The sequence below is a fragment of the Melospiza georgiana genome, chromosome 10, assembly GCF_028018845.1.
Source record: "Melospiza georgiana isolate bMelGeo1 chromosome 10, bMelGeo1.pri, whole genome shotgun sequence".
Classification (NCBI taxonomy): Eukaryota; Metazoa; Chordata; class Aves; order Passeriformes; family Passerellidae; genus Melospiza; species Melospiza georgiana.
The window spans coordinates 4,182,843-4,199,798 of NC_080439.1; the positions used below are offsets into that span (position 1 = coordinate 4,182,843).

Below are 16,956 nucleotides of genomic sequence, written 5' to 3' on the forward strand. Positions count from 1 at the left end.
GTAGAGTATATATTTTGATTGTCAGTAAAGATAACAACTTTGTATTTTTTCTGCACTTAATTCGTGTAATTAATCCACACAACAGAGTTTTCTATAACATGGTGAAGTCTACAAAAGACATAATTTCTCCTACCTATTAACCTGTGCTTGCAATATTTCGGTAATTTTATTTAAGCCATTGATAGTAAGCAGCAGAAAGCTGCAAATTTCAATTTTCTTTTTGCTCATTGCATTTGTAGTGTGAGTGTTCATTGGTTTTCTTTACAGAAAGCTTGTAGAATTTTCTATTTGCTGCATATATCTATTTTAAAAATGCAGTTGTTTTTTAGCTTTTGTGAAAGCAGTTATTGCTTACGAATTGCACGATGATTTTATAGTGTGTCTCCATTACTTAGCAAATTGGTTTTTTCAGGGTTAGTGGTTCAGTTGGAAAATGCTTGAAAAATGAGTTTTAAGCACTTCATCAAGCACAGCAAACATGGTATAAAATTTTGCTATTTGAAAATTAATTAAGTGTAACAATATCGATTGATTTTTTTTTTCTTCTAAGAGATACCTCACTTAAAGGAAAGCACAGCTGTACTGTATTTAAACGAATTCTAGGAAATAATAAAAAGTTGGTCTGAAATATTTCGTTGCCATCACGTTGCTTTCTGTGATTGACAGAATGTTTTTTGTGTTTTCATCCTCACTCTCTAAAGTATTTATTGCTGTTGACATGCCAGTATAATTCTCTCAAATGACAGAAAGTAGCTGCAAAACAGCTTAGTCCATGTTAGCTCAAGGCAACAGGTTGAGTGACAATTCTGGAACCATAGAAAAGCCTGTGAAAAATGATCAGTGCATTCAACAATTTTTAATATTTGCCAATGATGTACAGTCTTATTGTCAGCGTTGCTGTGGTTGCATCACATGACACACAAAACTGTCCTCTACCTCACGTGAGATTGAACAGATATTTTATATGGTTTTAGTAGACAAGATGCATCTATCTGGTCACTTAGTTTACAAATTTTGAATTATATTTATTGAAACATGACATACTGTGCTCTTAGCTTATACCTCAATTGTATTTTGTGCTGTTATCCATTTCCATGCCTTGTAAATACCTGTATAGATCGTGGACTCAAAAACAAATAAATAACTGTAATGTCAGAACACTTGTCTCTGTTGTATTTTTGAGCATTGACTTCTAAACTTGGATCTTTTGAGGTGTTTAACTCTCTGCTTTTCTAAGGACAGAGCCTTCCTTGCTTTGATTACAGTAAATTAAAATCAGATTACACCAAAACTTGTTAGAGCTCCCACAGCCTGCAGCAGGTCCCCAGTTCTCTAAAATGTATTTTAAACAAAATCTACAAGATCAAAGCCATCCCTCCCCATGGATCCACTATCTAAAGCTCTTAAGATTCTGTAAAAGTATAGGCACCAAGCTTTTTATGTATCTTGGCATAAATTTGGTGTTTATACCTGAAAATAGAACTCCTTGCATACTTGGCAAGTTCTCTGGTGCCCAGCTTTGTTGCTGCTTGACTGCTCAAGCAATGTGTGAGTTGTTCACAACTCTCTTCCATAGCTCAATAATAAATGAGATTAAAAACACACATTGCCAGATCAAATGCTGAGATTATCCAAAGTTAAAATCAGAAATGAGAATTTTACTCTATTTGCTGAAAAAATAGTTTCTGCTGATGGTGAGTGACTCTCAGGAGTTCTTAATTTCTGTAAACCATGTGATTATATTACCTTAACTTTTGCTACAAATATTTTGGAGATTTTCTGGGGGATTTTATTCATACTGAGAAGATTTTCTTGAAGAATAAGAAGGCACATTCACACACCTTTTGGTATTTTTTCTTCCCCTCAAATCAGTGTAAAATTACTTTATCCTTGTATTAAGGAACTGCTCTCCCATATAGGAAATCCTGGTGATGTTTCAGATAACTGCAAACCTGTATTTTACAGATAAAGAGAGAAAAGGGCAGTATGAACCAGGATAAAGATGAAAATTACAATGATGAGCTCAGCCTTCAGTATAGGACAAAATTAAGAACTGACTGTACCACTTAAACTTCTTTATTTCTGCATCCCATATTGCTTTTGTATACCGCTGTATTTCCAAACAGGGAAGAAACAATGAGGCTGAAAATGTAAAGAAAAGTTCAAGGTGAGTCATTTGGATGAGAAAGCCCTGGGTGTTGATAGCTTGGGTAGCTGTGACTAATTGCAACGCCTGTCATTTGTCAGAGAGAACAATGCAGATCAAGGAAAAGCTCTGGGAGTGAAGGGTATGAAGATTGATTTTTAGGGAGCTCACACTGTTGCTGGAATAAATGCCTGTTTAACACTTGCTTTTAAAAAGGCATCTTTTGAAACTATTGCCCAAAGTGTATAAGTTTATTTGGCATATAGCTGGCAAGTCATTCTTGTTCCTTCTTTTATTGATCTTGTAAATCATTGTCCACTTGCCTTGTATGAACTTAAATTCACTTAACTGTTGGTGATGTGATTTATAACACTGACAAAATGGTAAATGGCTCCTGTCTTTATTGACATTAATGAAATAATTCACACCATGCCCTGTGGGCACCAGCTTGAGTTCTGTTGAGCAGTGCTGGTTACCAAAGTGTCAGATTTACTCCTTGCTCCTGCACACTTCTTGATAAATACATTTGTGAAGGAAAACATGGAGTTAAGAAGTTTTGTGGTTAAGGAAACCAAAAATGTAGGAGACTGAATTACAGAAGGGTGTATATGTCAATGAATACCTTGCAGCATTTTAAAAATACTTACATTGTGCATTAGGATGGATGTGCCTGCACTATCACTGTGTAAATGATTCCAAACCTCAGCTTTGGGGTGAAATCTCTCATCTCCCTTTGAATTCAGGAGGTGACACATGGTCTGTCCAATGCAATTGCTCAGCCCAAGAAGTGGAACAGCACCACTTACAACCAAGAGATTATAAGTTTATCTCCTGAATAATAAATAAGAAGGAATATTTTTTAGGGGAAGATTAAATCCATCTAGAATGGAGCCCTAGACAACATAAATTTGTGTTTGGATATCAGTAACAGCACACTCCCCCTGAGGTGGGTGCAGTAGAAGGATAAGCCATGCAGGAAGGTGGAATCACATCAGGAAATTTCATGGAAGGCCAGCTGGCAGCTTGGCTTCACAGAGATACCATAAACCAGGTATAGAAACCCAAGGAGTAATCAACAATATGAAACAAATGTGACAACAACAATTAAATTTATATTTATTAGAAAAGCTTCTCTTGAAAAAGAATTTTCAACTATACTGGTAGTGCTCCAGTGTTCAGATGAAGCTTTGACAGAAAACTGTGACCTCATGTCCTTGAATTTTGGATCTAAGGAGCAGGTGACAAATGACAGTTAGGATGCTCTTGTGCTTTTCTTCTTAGTTGTAAAAGAATGGCAAAAAACACCCTCGGGTGAGGAGCAGGATATATTTCATTCCTAGCTCTTTAAACTCGGAGTGGCGCTTCCCGTATTTCTGTCTCGCTGACAGCTCTGGGAGTGAATGGAATTCATTGTTGTGTCACTTTCCCGTCCCCGTTCCTGCCCGTGCACCGCAGACAGCTCTCCACTAGTGGTCTCTCCAGGCATGCAGCATCCGCCTGGTCCCAACCTTCCCTTCCCAAAACCAGCCGCGCTGGAGGAGGACACACAGCCAGGAAATATCCTCAGGGATGTGTTGGCACGGGAGAACATTCATATGTGCTGTGAAAATACAGAGCGAATAACTAGGAAAGTGTTCTGCCCCCCTGTTTTCCCTGATGCAGAACAGGAAGATGTGAAGTTTCTCCTCCTCTGACATTTTAAGCGGGCTGCTCCTGTTTTATCAAATGTACTAAAATTCGTATAGTCAATTTACTCAGACTAAAAGTCTGAGTTAAAAGCTGCTCGTTTTAATTTGGGGATTCAAAAAGGAACTGTGGTGCTGGTAAACATGTATTTAATACTCAGTGAGAGTTAGCTAATAGTTCTGAAAGCCCAGGCACAGCAGAGAAAGCGGTGGTGGGTCTTTTATATTTTTACAGTTCCTGGAAACATCAGGAAAGACTCAGGGCTGGTTTTGTCCCTTTCCTGCAGCTGTGCTGGTGGCTTTGATGAGGTGATCAATTCCACCTCTTGAGTAACTCTGTCCACCACATTTCTCCCCTTACTTTTCCATGAGGATGTACTAGTGCGACTATTAAAGTTTGCTGGCAAACACTACCTTAATTTTTTTCCCCTCTCTGCTAAATTTCGAATATTCGGGCTGTTATTTTGCATTTGAACAAACCCCTCCGGCTCGTTTCTCAGGCACGCTTGGGCGCGATCGTGCATCTCCTCCTCCGCACATTCTCCTTCCCCTCGGACGGACGCTCCGGATGCTCTGGCAGAAGTTGGGGCTCCCCCCTGGCTCCTCCCCTGCGCCGTGGGGCTGGAGGCAGCTCTGACCCCTCCCAGGGAGGGAGCTGGGCAGAGGCAGCCGGGTGTTTGCGGCAGAGCCCGACCAGGGACCTGCTCCTGCCCATCCCGTCCCATCCCGCCGCTGCAGCAGCCGCGACCTCGCCGGGCAGCTCCGCTGACCCCCGTGCGTTCTGTGCTGTCGCTGTCCCCAGCACGGCACGGAGATGGTGGCCACCTGCCTGCACCTGGCCGGATTTGTCTGCAGCTTCGTGGGGTGGATCGGGGTGGTTGTGGCCACGGCCACCAACGACTGGGTGGTGACCTGCGGCTACACCATCACCACCTGCAGGAAAATGGATGAGCTGGGATCCAAGGGGCTGTGGGCAGACTGTGTCATGGCAACAGGTCTCTACCACTGCAAGCCCCTCGTGGACATCCTCATACTGCCGGGTGAGTGTGTGCCATCCTCCCCTTCCCACCCCGAGCGAGGGCTGAAGCCTTGCCCAGAGCAGCACAGGTGATGGGGAACCTCCTCCAGCTTCCTCAGCACAGGAGATGGTCCATTAAATACTAAAGAAGTTAAATGATAGCTCTTAACATGGTTCTCATTGATTTACACCTGGTTTTAATCGTAGCCGGGTCTCGTGCTTTCTGTGGCTGCTAAAATCCAGTTAATGTTTGTTTAATCATTGCTCTTAGTAAAATCTCACTGCTCCTCTCACATCTTGTCTCTGGATTGCACTGCAAAACATACAGAGCACACTGAGGTGTAATAGAGCACTTCAAGGGGATGGTGAACTATTACAAATGTTAAGGTTTGATTCCTTAAAGTGGTTTGGAGCGTAATGAATCTTTCAGCATCTATTATTAATGCTGCTATGGCTTTTAATCTTTCAGAAGATCATCATTAGTCTTGATGGTCTTGTGCTTCCCACAGATTCTGAGGCAAGACAGAACTTTCATACAGCAAATGGATGTAACTACATTTAACGTGATATTTTTTAATGATATAGTAACTTTCATCTAGATTAATGAAAAGCAAAAATTAAGCAAGGTGTTTAATCAGCATTAATCCATCTTTTGGGCTAATTAAACCTGCCAAAGTCTTGTGAGGTCTGGTCCTTGTAAGTTTGGTTTGTGGCCTTGCCAGTTTCAACCACTGTTCACTCTGTAGCACTTCGTTCCGCTGTGTTTTAGATTGCAACTCCTCTATCATGTCAAAGGTGCCTCTCAAAGCTGACAGGGCAGAAATGACCATTCCTTGTCATTTTCTTTCATGTTTCCTTGTTTACTGGTTTAAATTGTTGTGAAGACAATTTTATAAGAGGTTAAAAAAGATAATTCCTGAATTTCTCTGGTACAGAGCTTGGTCTGTGGCGCACAGTGCTTAGGAATGTTGAGTCTCTCATTCTCTCCTTCTCTGTCTGTACTTTTATTTTAGTAAGTTTGCCTTCCTTACTGCTACTGTTGTTAAATCTGATCCAGCAGAGAATACAGAGGAAGGTTTTGCCCCAAAGAAACATAAGTGAATACAACTGAATAAATAAGTGAATGGGTCTTGCAGTAGCAGAGAGCAAATCTTCCCTCAAGCAGAAGCAAATCACAAACCAAGATGTTTCTGCTTGTAGCCTATTTGAGACCCATGGCTTGACATGAGAGGGAAATTTATCCTGGTGTGCCCAATAGCTGAAATATATTTAGAGCCTTTCTTTGTCTGAGTCAAGTCTTTAAAATGAATTGGTTTTATTCTCATTTACTTGGGATTGATTGCACAGAATCTACACTGGGTACAGCCATCTCCTTTGTTTAGGGTCTGCTTTTATGCCCCAAATGCCTCAGGTAACAATTTTTTAAAGTTTCCTCTTGAAAAAAAATAAGGAGATCTTCAATACACACAGTTCAATACAAAAGTTCTGCATTTCCAGAAACAGGAAAATCCTCTTTCCTGGGGTTGTACCTGTGAGTCAGTGGGATGTGCTCAAGGCCCCTCTCTGCTGGTGTTGGTTGAAGCATCTTGGAATTCCGTGTCTGCATCTGACAGCTTCTTTTTGCTAGTAAGAAAGGACAGAGACCCAGCACACTCACTTGCTGAGACTGTCCTGAAAACTGGGGGAGGTCACCAAGCACTGGGGCAAATCTGGCATTTGTCCTTTTTCATTTTGCATGCTAATTATGACCTGGTATAATTTACTCATATGCAATTTTTGTATAGTATATATGCATTACATATAAATTATATATATTTAAATTTATATATACAGATAGTATATAAATATTTTTAAATCACATATTATGATACATAGACCCTCCCAGAGGCAGAAAGGTCATGGTCCTGCCCAGCACCCCCACAGCCCCTGGTCCTTGTTGTTTTCAGTTGCCTTGTGCACAGGGACAGGGAAGGGAGGAATGGGAGCTCTTGGGGTGCCATGCTGAGGTATGACTGTGGGTGAGGAGTGTCCCTCCTCTTCCTCTTCCTCCTCCTCCCAGGTCAACAGTGCTCATTGCCTTGGGCCAGCTGCTGGCAGCATCCCACGGACCTTCAGTGTCCGTAGTGGGTCTACAACTATTCAGCCCTCTGAATGACGGAAGAGTCTTTGAGGCTTTAAAATACTGTTGTTTTATTTGGAAGATTTTAAAATCTTGTTCTTTAATCAAACTGTCACCATGGAAAGATATAGGGAAACTCCCTCCTAGAGGAAATTTCTACTACTTTCCCTTCCTGTATTTTCCAGCTCCATGGTTTCTCAGTGTCTCTCTGGGAAGAGCTTGTGTTTTCCAGGCAGTGCTGTTTGTTTGTTGGGAAACTGTGAGCCTGCACATCCCATGTCCACGCACTCCCCATTGCACTGCAGCCTCACTGCCCTGTGCCTGGTGAACATTTACTCTTTACTCAGGCACGAACCCATTTCCCATACTCCGTGCACGTCTTGGGCTCTAACCAAACAGGAGCTTTCCTCCAAAGTCTCCTTTTCTAGTGCCAAATAACAAAATCCTCCTCCTTGCCCTGCTGCAGGGTACGTCCAAGCATGTCGAGCGCTGATGATCGCGGCCTCCGTCCTGGGCCTGCCTGCCATCTTCCTGCTGATCACGGTGCTGCCCTGCATCCGCATGGGCCACGAGCCCGGGGCGGCCAAGTACCGGCGCTCCCAGCTGGGAGGGATCCTCATCATCCTCCTGGGTAAGGCACCTGCCAAGCTGAGGGGCTGCAGCCCGTCCCCTGTGGGCTGGTGGGGTGTGTTCTCCTGGGAGGGTTTGTGCTGGGCTGGGCCTGGAGCTCTCCAGCATGGCTGCAGCCTGTGGGTGGGCAAAAGGCAGGGACAGGAGTGGGAGGACAAGGAGAGGAGGCAGGGATGAAGGAGGGTTAGAAGGAATCCCTCTGTCTTTGCCTCTGTGAATCCCTCTGTCTTTGCCTCTGTGGATCTCTCTGTCCTTCCCTCATGGAGTCCTCAGGCACGACTTCTCCTGAGGACCATTGCACATTGGCAGTGCCTGCAGGCAATGGATCATCCTGGTTCACTGTGGAAGTGATTTTTTGGGAAAAGATCTGAACTTCCAAGCTACTTATAGGGAAGGCAGAGCCTCCAAATTTTCCCTGGAAATCCACGGACAGTAAGCTGAGGCATGTGGGAATTGCTTACTGAATGGTGCTGGTGCTGTGGCCTCCACAGGGGAAGGAGCGTGGAGGTGGCACAGACATGGGAAGAGGGATGGCACTGGCATGGGGAGAGGACTGGCATTCCCTCTGTGGTGGCACAGAAAGTGGAGGTGGCACAGACATGGGAAGATGGGACTGGCATGCCCTCTGCGGTGGCACAGAGCATGGAGGTGGCACAGACATGGGAGGAGGGATGGCACTGGCACGGGGAGAGGACTGGCATTCCCTCTGTTCCTCCCAGCCCCCTCTGGCCAGCCTCCCCCTTGGCTTCCAAGCTCCCCTGGGAATTTCTTCCCGTCCTTGGTGCTTGTGGAGGAGATTGTTTTGAGCAGCACAGACTGTGGAGCTCATTGTCCCCCATGCAGCACCTGCATGTTCTTGAGGCCTCGTCATCTCAGCACCAGCCTGCGGGGCCTTGTTTTCACCCGTCTGTGGCAGAGGAGGAGGGGAGAGGCAAAGTGACCTCTTTGTGTGGCTCTGCTGCTCGCTGGCAGCCAGCACTGACATCATGCCCGTCTTCTTTCTTCTTCTCCTTCTTTTTTTTCAAGTGGGCACTGAATATAGCTGTGCACTCAGAAGGGCTGTCCTCTGGATGCTCCTTCCATGCAGGTCAGCCCTCCTCAATCACCTTGGGGTTAGCACAAATTCATACATCCCAAATCTGAGGGATTGAGTCCAAGAGGCCCTATAGGTGCCTGTGGAGTTTAAGAGCACATCTAGAAGTCCTAACATCAGCTTTATAGGGTGGGTCTAGGACATCCCAATCATGAACAGCCATGTTGGAATGTGATCTTCATCCCTGCCCTGGAACCTTGAGTCATTTATTTGGACTTGGGGAAGGGAAGGAGAAGGTGGAGGTTTTCTGCCCGTGAATGAAATTTTAGTGCCAGAGTAGTCTTCTCTGGTGGATTTGCCCTGCCCAGCAGAGCTGCACTTTGCCACAAAAGCCACAAGATTTTGGTTCCAGTCGAGGAGAGCTGTGCTGCAGGTCAGCCCTGCTTGCGTGGCTGCCGGTGTGGAGGCAGGAGGACTGTCCCTGAAAATCCCAAAGGGCAGAAGGATGACAGGATCAGCTCACAGATGACAAATTGCAGTGCCAGTGTTGGGTATCATTGTGTTAGAACAAGTGAAATCCTTTATGCTGCAGTGTCCCACCAGGGTCTGGTGTCTGGTGTGCCACGATCCCACCCCAGTCGTGCTGCAGTGGGACACCAGGGAGGAGAGCAGATGTGAGGGGGTGATGGAGAGTTGTGGTGCTCCATAAACCAGGCTGCCCTTTGCCTCAGAACGCAGTTTTCCAACTAGGTAGATCGTGTGAGGAAAGGAAGTGTGAGAGGTCACATCTCTCGCATTTGTGTCATAGAGACATTGGCAGACAAATGATCTTTGGGTCAGATTTGGACCACATCTTATTGATTTTCATCCCTGTGAGCTCTGAAGCACCTACAGGTGAATGATTTACTGGTGTCACTGATGCCCTGAATGGTCTGGGCTGGGATCAGCAGCCTGGTCACAATGTTTTAGTCACAATTACAATAATGCTCTTTTTGTCAGATCACAAATGAAGAATAAATAAGCTTCTTTTGCTTCTAGGTTACTTTTTCTAAAAAAAAGAAAGAGCAAACCAACCCACATTTATATTTACAAAGCCCATTTTTTTCCAGGCTCATCAGCAAGACAGTCCCTTTGGAAGAAGAATAATGTACAGAGCTTAGGACTTTGACATTATTTAAGCTGATTAATGATCTGTTTGCTGCAAGATGAGGTGTCACCATTCCAGAGCATTTAACAAGCATGGATCAGGCTCTGAAAGATACAATGTTGAGTTAAAATCCATTATATTCTAGAAGTAACATGCCCGGGACTGTTTTTATTCACCCTCCAGCCACTGAACTCTCACTCATGGTTTCCACAAACTCACAGGCTCCAGACTTTTCCTCTTAGGGGAGAGCAACACCCAGAGCTCTGGTTAAAAGAAAATGGTCCCCAAAACACTCCCTAATGCAGCAGAAATAGAGAGTGGGGATGCAAACAGGGGAGTTGGCCCCAAAGAAAAATTTACTTGCTGCTCAGGGAAGGGATGGCAGTTTGTCACTGAGATTTGGTATAAGGGAAAACAGGGATGGAAACAAAGCTCAAAGCCAAAAAGAAAAAAAAAAAAAATATATATATATATAAAAAGCTGAAAAGCTGCCAGGAAAACAATGGGCTCAGATATTCCATTGATTTTTCTGTCCACTGATAATCACAGGCTGCCAGAGTGCAACCTGTGTGCACGCCCTGCTATCCTGCTGCTGATGTGTTTATGGCTTTGTTTGATCCTATCTGACTGAGAGAATTGATTTATGGCTGAAAACAACCGTCAGCAGAGGCTTGCTCTGAGCTGCTATGAAAACATTTCACACGTTGGTGTTGATGGAAAAACCCTGGCCCAGCCCATGTTGTTGATACTAATTTGGAGCACCCCTTGCTGGTAACCAAGGGGGCTTTTCCCAATGGAGGAGAAGGAGTCAGACATTGGAAAATAGATTAAATATATGTTAGTGGGAATTGCTACTACAAAAGAAGCCATTGTGTACTAAATAAAGGATGTTAATGAGTTTCTGAACACTGCATGAGGCTTACTTGTGAAACCATAGATAAAAAGATTGCCTTGAACACAGAAAAAGTATAGTATCTATTTTTTTCAACTAAATGCTTTGAAAGAGAAATCCGTGTGACTTTGAGTCAGCAAATCGGAATAGTTAAATTTAGATGTGAAATAAAATTATTCTTTCCTCTGCAAAAAGCCTTTAACTTACTGTTAAGGAATTTGGCAGGGACTCACTGTCCCTTGAGTTAGAACAATCCTGTTCCCTCTCTCCCAGCTCCCCAAGCACCTTCTGTGCTTCTTGTCTCTGTGCACGTCCTTCTGACTCCAACACATCTCTGATGTTGAGTATTGAGGGTTTCAGCTCAGCAGACTGAGCTACTGCAAATCCACAGTTAAAAAACACGTGGAAACACTGGGAGCTGGGATGTATCTCTGTGGATTCACAGCAATCTGATGGAGCAAGGACATTCATGCCATGCAGTGCTGAGAGGATTTTTTAGGTAGAGGCAGCGGCTTTTACAAGATTGCCTACTCCAGCTGCAAAATGCAGGCAGGATTTCCACACCAAAACAGGCCTGTTTTCCCAGCTAAATTGGTTGCTCTAATATAAAATATTCCTTCTCTTTGCAGATCTTCTTTTATTTTTCTGCTGGATTATATTGGCTACAGCAGCTCTAGAGTCTGAGGATTTCTTGTTTGGAGAGAGGCAGAGGGTGTCCCAACATTAGCACAAGAGAATGGATAACAACTTCTGTCTTTTCCACGTGGACAGCCATTTTAGAACTTGAAACTTGCCCTAAAACTCCTTTTCCAATCTCTTTGGGTTTCTTGTCAAATCACCATTTTTTTTTCAGCCTTCCCCTGTGGTACAACCAGAATAAAATCTGAGCCCACAGAGAGACACTGCAATTGCTGACTGTCCTTTTCCCATCTCCTCAGAGGATTTACAGCCCAACCTAATCTATGCAGGGCCATGAAGCCCAGTCCTGTTCCAGGGCATTCCTCTTGCTCAGCAGCAGGGTCACTGGCAGCTGGCAGCCTCTGAGGACAGAGAGGTCAAGTGAATCCATACAAAGTCCTTGGCTTGTGTTTCACAGCTTTCTGCTATTGTCAGCATTAAAATAAGGTGGTTTTACATGTAGTGGGGCCACATGCACAAGAGATGCCATTGTGTGAGCATCCCTGAGAGCTCTTCTCACCCCAGTGCAAGTGTTTTCCTTGGTGCTGTCTTGTGGGGGAGGGTCTGGAGAGATAAGGCTCTTACAGTCTATAGACAAATATATATATATATATTTACTGCTGACAGAGAAAGAAAAGATGATTGTGTTTTTTCGGACAACAAAGCAGCTTTGTTCCCAGAGCCCATTAGAATGCTTTGTGGATTCCCAACTGATGCATTTTTGTTTTAAAGCCTTGGAGGTTCATGAGCTGTTTGCAGGACCACTCCACACGCAGGAGAAATGCTCTTCTCCCCTCCCTGCCTTGTCCAAAATTACTTCCAAAGCTGCGGGGCCCTTCCTTTGAGGAGGCCCAAAATTATTTCTGGCTTTATAAGCATCCTTCAAATGTTCTTCTCTTTCCCATAAGAAAATATTTTCTCTCACAATAACTGCAGCTTTGGGGATGGGTTTTTTGCTGTACTGGCCAGGAGCTACGGTTTGTTCTCTGCTTTGACTAAACAATTTTATTTTTACTCTCAGCCCTTTCTTTTTCCCTCTTGCAACTTTAACTTTCTGACACTGCCTCCAGATACCTTTTAACACGGTCGGTGGAAATCTGTAATGCTGCCATGGTCCTGTTATTGTTTTGCTCTGATTCTCTGATAGCCACAAGGATGGAGTCCTGCACAGCTTGTCCCGGAGGCAAGTAAATATTGACAGATTAATTCTTCTCAGATGTACAGGCCATCAAGGAGTATTGTTTTAGGACCTGCTCCTGGGAGGTGATTAACACCATCAACTCCTGTTGCCCTCGGTGCATGTGGGGACTCTGTGGGGACTGTCTCCCTGACATGCCACCTCACAGCACCACTGCAGCTGCCTCTGGCTTTTTGTGGGAAAACCCCCTATGGAATATCAAGTAAAAGGTGACGCCTGCAGTAATTTTTTGACCTGCTGTAGTCCCTAGGTGGGATCCCATTTTTGCTTCTGCAGACTCCTTAGGTCCCATTTTTATTCAGTTCAGTAAATGTCAGGAGAGTCTTGCTGGGTTTGTCCCCATTGCTTGATAGAAATTTTCCACAGGGAAGTTGAATCTGTTTTCCAGAGCTGTGAGACATTTCCCTTTCCATGAAAAAACCCCATCAATGCCTAACTGCTGTTTATTTTGTTCCTGCTCATTTTCTGCTTGTATTTTATAAACCCTAATCTGTGTTAGAGTTCTGGGAGATTTTGGTGAAGTTTATGTGACCACTCAGTAGAGCCACTGCAATGATGAGGAGGGACATGGGCTGAGGACACAGCATGTGAGTCATGTGGAGATAGGGATTTAAACCAGTTCACACTGATCCACAGATTTTATTCTCTTGCTGATCCATATGGTTTTCATGGCCTCCTAATTTCTAATCTATTCCTGATTCTGCAGTTCTCCAGCACATCCATTTAAAGGATAACTCTCATTTTTCCCTCTAAAGATATTTCTAGGGAACAAATCTGTTTCCCTTCTAATAAATACATTATATTGTGTCAGGCAGCAGTTGTTTTTCCTTCTTGCTGGTGCCTGAGAGCGATGGCTGTTCTCTCTCCATCTCTCACTCCTGAAGCTCCCATGTTGCCTCCTGCTTGGAGATCTCCTACACCTAGCCCTGATGCTGCTGCTTCTGGATCCTGTTGTGGGACTGGAAGGGAGCAGGGATGGGTTTCCTCTCTATCCCCCGTCCCCCACTCCAGCTCAGCACCCTAACGCTGTCCTTCCCCCCTGTCCCCAGCCATGTGCGGCGTGGTGGCCACCATCTGGTTCCCGGTGTGCGCGCACCGCGAGACCACCATCATGAGCTTCGGCTACTCGCTCTACACGGGCTGGATCGGCTCTGCCCTCTGCCTCTTCGGCGGCTGTGTCATCGTCTGCTGCTCGGGGGACGCGCAGACCTTCGGCGAGAACCGCTTCTACTACGGCTCGGGCTCCAGCTCGCCCACCCACGCCAAGAGCGCTCACGTGTAGACACCGCGGGGACGCCCCACGGCTGCCGTCGGATGCTTTGGCTGGTGGGTTCGTGCGCCCTGGGTTTGCTTCTGCTGACGCGCTGTCAGGCTCCCAGGGGGAGATTTAGAAAAGCAGCACAAATGTCTGGTAGTTTGAAGCATTATTGTCCCCGTCTCTTCCGCCCCTTTCTCTAGAAAGACAGCTCCAGCCAGCCCTACCTCTTGGTCCTCACCATTTTGTCCCAACCGCCTGCCCCATCTTCTTCTTGCAGCCAGGATGGTTTGGGGGTGTGGCGTGGGGTTTACAGATTTTAGTTTATCTTCTAGCTCCCCTGATTGAAGGAGAGTTTAAAGCAATAAAACAGAAAGAGAGAGACACTTTCCCATTGTTAGGAGGACTCTGACAGCTTCTCCCCCATCCTCACTGTTTGATTTCCCCCACTCAAGGTCACGGGTCTGGCACGGCTGGGGAGAGAGGATAGGGAGAAAGGCTGTCCTCTCCCACCGGGCAAATGTTTCTCTTTTGGAACAAGAGGAGGGGATTTTTCTGCCTTTCTCTGTAAATACTTTTATATGAATCTGATCATTTTAGTAACAGTGTTTCCCCCACCCCCACAGTCATCAGTATGAAGGAAACAGAACCCAAAGGTCCTAATGACATGGTAGATAACAGTGCCTTTTTAAATAGTTATAAATGACTTTGGGGGCTCTAATCCCTGCCCTCTGGTTCAGTTTCTTTTTTTTTTTTTCTTTTGTACAGATCAGTTACTAAAAAAAAAATGTATTTTTACATTTTTTTAAACTCTTTCTTTCTTCCTTCCTCTAAATTTGTGTTCTGTCTTGCCTTGTTAAAGCAGCACATTTTAACATGCAGTATAATGTACCTGTTACAATACAATTCTGGTGAGTACTGATGATGCCTTTGTATTTTCAGTGAAATACTGTACAATAAATAACAGAGTACCTGCAACCCCTGACTACTTTTTGTTCCTTCCTTCCTGTGTGTTTCCACAGCCAGTTTTTCCATGACAGGGATTGCCAATGATTTTGAAGATTTTCTTTTTTTTACAGCAGTTCGAGATGAAAAACTGCTCTGCTGTGGCATTAAATGAAGAATATTTAAAATATGAGTAATCTTCCTCTATGGGACTGTCTGTTATCTTATCCTTTGGTTCTTTCAATGCTCCCAGTAACAGCTTGTACCAGTTGTACCCACTAGTGGGTTTCTTTATATTGGGAAGAATTAGAAAGCCCCTGAAGTGGTGGAGGTGACCCTGAGCACCACGAAGTTGAGACCTCATGCTGCTGAAAGTGCTCTCAACTAAAGTAGGGGTCTGATCTGGGGTCATTGCTCTGATCAAAACTGTGTAAGATCAAGATCTAACTCTGTCCTTACCAGAGGCTGTAGCAATTTAATTACACTGGTACAAAATCCCATCTGTTCCCAGAGATGTTAACTCAGTTCAAACAATTTGTGTAAGCCGAGAGAAGGAAAAGAGGAATAGCTGCTGCTCAGACACGGGCAAGAGGAGAGCCCCAGTGGAGAGGCAGCAGGAGGAGGAGAAGGGTCTGAGCAACCAAGTTTTTTGGGATGATGAATAATGGGAAAACAGGGCTGTCAATGCATTCTGGACTCTCCTTGGTCTGCTTCACCTGGAGAAACCAAACTGAGTGATGCAGCCACAGGCAAGGATGCTGCAGCTCCCACCTCCCCTGCCCCACGTGGGAAGCTGGAGCATTTAACAGGAGCCAGAGGGAGGCTGGCTGTGCTCCACGGGGACCCTCTGCCTGCCTGGCCCGGGGACGGGCAGCAGCCCGAGCATCTGCCTCTCACCCCGAGCAGCCTTGAAGGCGGCTCTGTTGTGCCAGCCGCGCATCGCTGTGCAATGTCCCCCGGGCGGGCGGCGGGCGGTGGCAGGACACTTGTGCCCATGACATCACAGGCAGGGCACAGGCGGTTCTTGTACAGCCCGGGGACGCTGTCAGTGCTGCCATTGATGTGCGGGTGCCCCGGGCGGAGGGGGGCACAGACGTGCCAGCTTGTGCAGGCTGCCCGGGGATTGTGGATTGTGCCCGCGGGTTCACCCTCCTAACCCCGGCACCGGCTGCGGCGGGGAACACCTCGGAGCAGGGATCCGATGGAATGGAATGCTGCCTGCAGACAGCCCTGGGGCAAACTGGGAGGGAAAAGCACAGGAACACCCGGGTCGGATGCCTGGGGAGGGTTTTGGTGCTGCGGGAGGTGCATGAGGTGATTGGGAACGAGCCCTGCCAGGCTCACCCATTCCATGATCCTCATTCTCGTGGTGCTGGGGACCCTTGGCAGGGTGTGGTGCTGGGGCTCTGTGTGCTCTGCCCACAGCCACAGGTTACCAGCATCCAACCCCAAAACCAACTCTTGAAAGGCCCTGGGAGTGCTGCTCAGAGCAAGGAAGAAGTTTTATGTCAGGGAAGAGAATTAAAAACCAAACAAAGCAAATCAACCCCGCAGCGGCTGCACGGGAAATGCACACCTGCAATCATGCGGTGCAAGGAGATGGGTACAAGAATGTGATGGGGTATTAGTGCTGGCACCACAGAGGGGAAGGGTTCTGAGGAAGCACAAAGAACATTAAACTTTTCTAGTTTTTAAAGGATCAGAGCTGAAACACCTGTTTTGTACCTGCCCAAAACACCCCGCTCCCCTGTGGGGCTCTCTTGGTCTGGATTGGCCACAGCACTGTTGGCTCATTAAGACTTTTAGTGCTCATTTGCTGACACAAATACTCAAAATAGGACCAAATATAATTGTCCTGAATCGAAAAACTGCTCCACACCATTCCTAACACCAAGTGTGGAGTGGTGGCTGTGGTGGATACCCCAGTGTGGAGGTCCCTGATGCCCAGCAGAGCTCTCTGCAGCTCCACCAGGACCAGCTGGAGCTCTTCATCCCATGCCCATGATGGGGAGGGCACCTGGCGAGCTCCCCATTCCCCACATAACAGGGACAGCAGGAAGGAGCCCTGAGCACCCCAAAGGGGACAGGCAGCTGTGTCTGCCTCTCCACACTGTCCTGCTGTCCAGGGGACAGTGCTGTGACAGTCCAGCTCCCCCAAGGAAAGGTGAGTGCCAGCAGATGGGAAGACATTGGTGCACCCCAGGCCTTTG

The 16,956-nt window shown here is 45.9% G+C and overlaps 1 protein-coding gene across 1 annotated transcript; it reads left to right on the forward strand.

Moving 5' to 3' along the window:
• Positions 1-4,527: 4,527 nt before the first annotated feature.
• On the forward strand, positions 4,528-14,780 carry CLDN11 (claudin 11). The gene is made up of 3 exons (XM_058031260.1): positions 4,528-4,871; positions 7,435-7,599; positions 13,596-14,780. Exons 1-3 carry the CDS (start codon positions 4,646-4,648, stop codon positions 13,826-13,828), a joined length of 624 nt encoding a protein of 207 aa, XP_057887243.1. The 5' UTR covers positions 4,528-4,645; the 3' UTR covers positions 13,829-14,780.
• The last annotated feature ends 2,176 nt before the right edge of the window (positions 14,781-16,956 follow it).